At 46.7% G+C, this 2,959-nt stretch overlaps 1 protein-coding gene and 1 long non-coding RNA gene across 3 annotated transcripts in view; one reads left to right on the top strand and one right to left on the bottom strand.

The window, feature by feature from the left end:
* The window catches only part of LOC117282673, a 245,500-nt gene that overhangs the window by 67,886 nt on the left and 174,655 nt on the right, over nt 1-2,959 (bottom strand). The gene's annotated exons all lie outside the window — the stretch shown is intronic.
* LOC111869046 overlaps nt 1-2,959 on the top strand; it is a 47,578-nt gene that overhangs the window by 21,621 nt on the left and 22,998 nt on the right. The window contains exon 2 of one of the 2 annotated variants that reach the window (XM_023860242.2): nt 2,438-2,525. In XM_023860242.2, coding sequence (XP_023716010.1) covers nt 2,438-2,525 — 88 coding nt within the window. Of the gene's footprint in view, nt 1-2,434; nt 2,526-2,959 lie in introns of both variants that reach the window. The other variant, XM_023860241.2, reaches the window with a different exon arrangement.

Below are 2,959 nucleotides of genomic sequence, written 5' to 3'. Positions count from 1 at the left end.
AAAATAAATTATTATTATTATTATTACTGTTGTTATTGGGTCACCGTCTCCGTTGTCTAGTGGTTAGAGTTCCTGGCTACAGATCCAGAGGTCCAGGTTCGATTCCCGGTGCTACCATCTTTTTTTCTGAGAAGTAGTGGGTCTGGAATGGGATCCACTCAGCCTCGTGATGATACTTGAGAAGCTAATTCAAGGAAATATCGGCTTCGGTGTAGACAACCGAAATAAACGGCCTTGGGGATCAGTTTTGCTGACCACGCGATACCCTCTATCTGCTAAAGTTGGCACTAACTTCGCCGACAAGCGGCGGTCGCTCGGTCGGTATAGTTCGCGTGCTGACTAAAACCACGGAGTTTGTTTGTTGTTATTAGGTCTACTAGTATCATTGATATAGAAATTGTATTTAAGTTTAATGTACGCGTATACTTATATATTTTATTCATCATGGAGTGATTAGCATGGTTGCACCTATTTCTTTCTTTTTATTGTCTGATTGATGCTAGAGGAACCGGGTTAGCTCAGTCGGTATAGCGACGGACTACGGGCTGGGTGACCGGGGTTAAATTCCCTGGAGGGGAAAGATATTTTTCTGTACTCCACAAAGTCCAGGCCGGCTCTGGAGCCCACCCAGCCTCCTATCGTCTGAGTAACGGGGACAGATTTCACCGGCGGTAAAGCGGCCGGGGCGTGAATCAAAACATTCACCTCCATCTGTGGAGAGGTCAGGAACGGTGGCAGTATATCTCCGTTCCGCAATAGGTCTTCATGGTATAGTGATTCATAGCGGAATCCGTAGTCTAGGGGTAACGTTCCCACCTCATGACTCAAGGTACGCGGGTTAAAAAACCCGGCGGAGGTCGTGGAATTTTTAAGGGCGGCAAAATTCAGGGAACAAGTCCTCCGGAAGGGACTTTAAGCCGTGGGTCCCGTGTCGTAGATTTACGGCACGTAAAACAACCTCATGTTTTTAAGAGACCGCTGAGCTAAAATTAGGCCAAACATTTCCCGCCCAAAGTAGTTTCCAATGCCTCGGGTAGATGGGGAAGTATTAGGTACCACTGCCAGAGGAGGGACGACCTCTCTGACAGGGACTAAAGTATTAGATACCACTGCCAAGTAGAGGGTAGAAACCTTGCTGGCAGAAAGGGACTAGGAACCCCTGCCAGAGGAGGGACGACCTCGCTGACAGAAAGGGACTAACTATTAGATACCACTGCCAAGTAGAGGGTAGAAACCTCGCTGGCAGAAAGGGGCTAATAGCGAGCACCACCAGTACCGGTAGGGGATGGAGACTGTAGAAATTAAGAGGGGGACGTACAATAGACTATCAGTCGCGGTGCATGGGGAAACACACCCCCTCAATACTGAATCACTGAATAGTGATTCATGAACGAAAACAGGGACAAATTTAAAAAGTAAAAAATAAAGCTATACCTGTAACAGGCCATGGAGGCCCATACCGTCGTGAAATGTCGAGGCTCCCACATTTTCTACACAGTTGGCTCACAGATGACGGTGAGTTTGTCAGCCTTACGCGCCGGCCGTCCTTCTCCCCCCCCCCCGCAGGAAATTCCTGGTACTCATTTCTCTTAGAGGCTGAGCATGGAAAAATTCATACCCTATTTTTATTTTAGAAGTCATGTGCATGCAAGTGTTGACTCAATTACGATATTTCGTTTAGTATTCAGGTGCGCCGTAAAAAGAAAATATAGGCAGTAATTCGTCCGTATGGCAAAATATATGTGGGAGACTGGAAGCAAGTGATTGTAATCTATTTGAAGACAGAATACTATTCCAACACTATGCTGGAGTGACTGCGGAAAAGTGTCAGAAGCAGTCAAGGCAGTCGGTTTCCTGACTCAACACTCAAGCGTGATTATATCCGGTACCTTTTCATGACAATATGGCAATTTGTTAATGACACACACACGCACGCACACACACACACCCACGCGGATAGAATGTTCTGTTAAACATCTGGAGTTGATTAAGAATCATATGTATCTTCCTTAGGGGCACGCGGTAGCATAGTTGATTGAGCCACTAAGCTACAAGCCTCAAGGTCGCGGGTTCCGATGCGGTTATCGGATTTTTCAATGGACCTAATCATTCCAGCCACACTATAGCCCTGGGTTCGGGTCAGCCCCTGGCAGAAATGAGAACCAGGAATCTTGCTAGGGGTGAAGGGCGGCTGGCGAATAAGGACGGTAACCTCACCGTCATCTATGAGCCGATTGTCTAGAAACTATGAGATCCTCGACGTCTCGCAACCCTATGGGCCTCCACGGCCTGTTACAGGGATACCTTTACCATTTACCTCATATATTTTCCAATAGGAAACGGGTCACAGATGTTGTTCCTGTGTCGCGTTGTAGAAGTGGTAACTACGATATCTGTATTGCTAGGTAACCATTGTTATTTGTGTTGCTTACAGCAGCTGGGGGACGCCTTCATGCAGTGTGGAGACCTGCTGGACATCCTCGCCCTGACGCAGGGTCTTCAAGATGGTCCCCTTGATATATACGGTAATTACTATAATAGCATGTCCTTGTCAAGGCCACTGAGCTAAAGCATCTGTGCTTTGTTGTTCTTATTGTTATTATTATTCTTAGTGCGTGTAGCTCAGTCGGTATAGCGAGGGGCTAGCGACGGCCGAGTTTCGTTTCTCGGCAGAAGCAAGAAACAGCGGCCAAACCGGCCCTGGAACCCTCCTAGCCCCATACAATATGTACCGAGAGCTCTTTCGCTCGAAGTTAAAGCGGCTGGGGCGTGAAGCTGACCATACAACTCTATCTAGTGCCGAGGTCAAGATTGGTGGAGCTGTAGCTTCAGTCTTCCGTGCGTCTTTACAGCGTAGTGCTTATTTAATTAAGCAGGGAAATAAATTTATCTTTTATTATTATTATTATTATTATTATTATTATTATATCCGTTATAGTGACTGGTTACGGGCTGGACG

This window comes from Cryptotermes secundus, unplaced genomic scaffold (genome assembly GCF_002891405.2).
Source record: "Cryptotermes secundus unplaced genomic scaffold, Csec_1.0 scaffold70, whole genome shotgun sequence".
NCBI classification, from domain to species: domain Eukaryota; kingdom Metazoa; phylum Arthropoda; class Insecta; order Blattodea; family Kalotermitidae; genus Cryptotermes; species Cryptotermes secundus.
The sequence above is the reverse complement of the archived record's forward strand: the minus strand, read 5'-3'. Positions and strand labels throughout refer to the sequence as shown.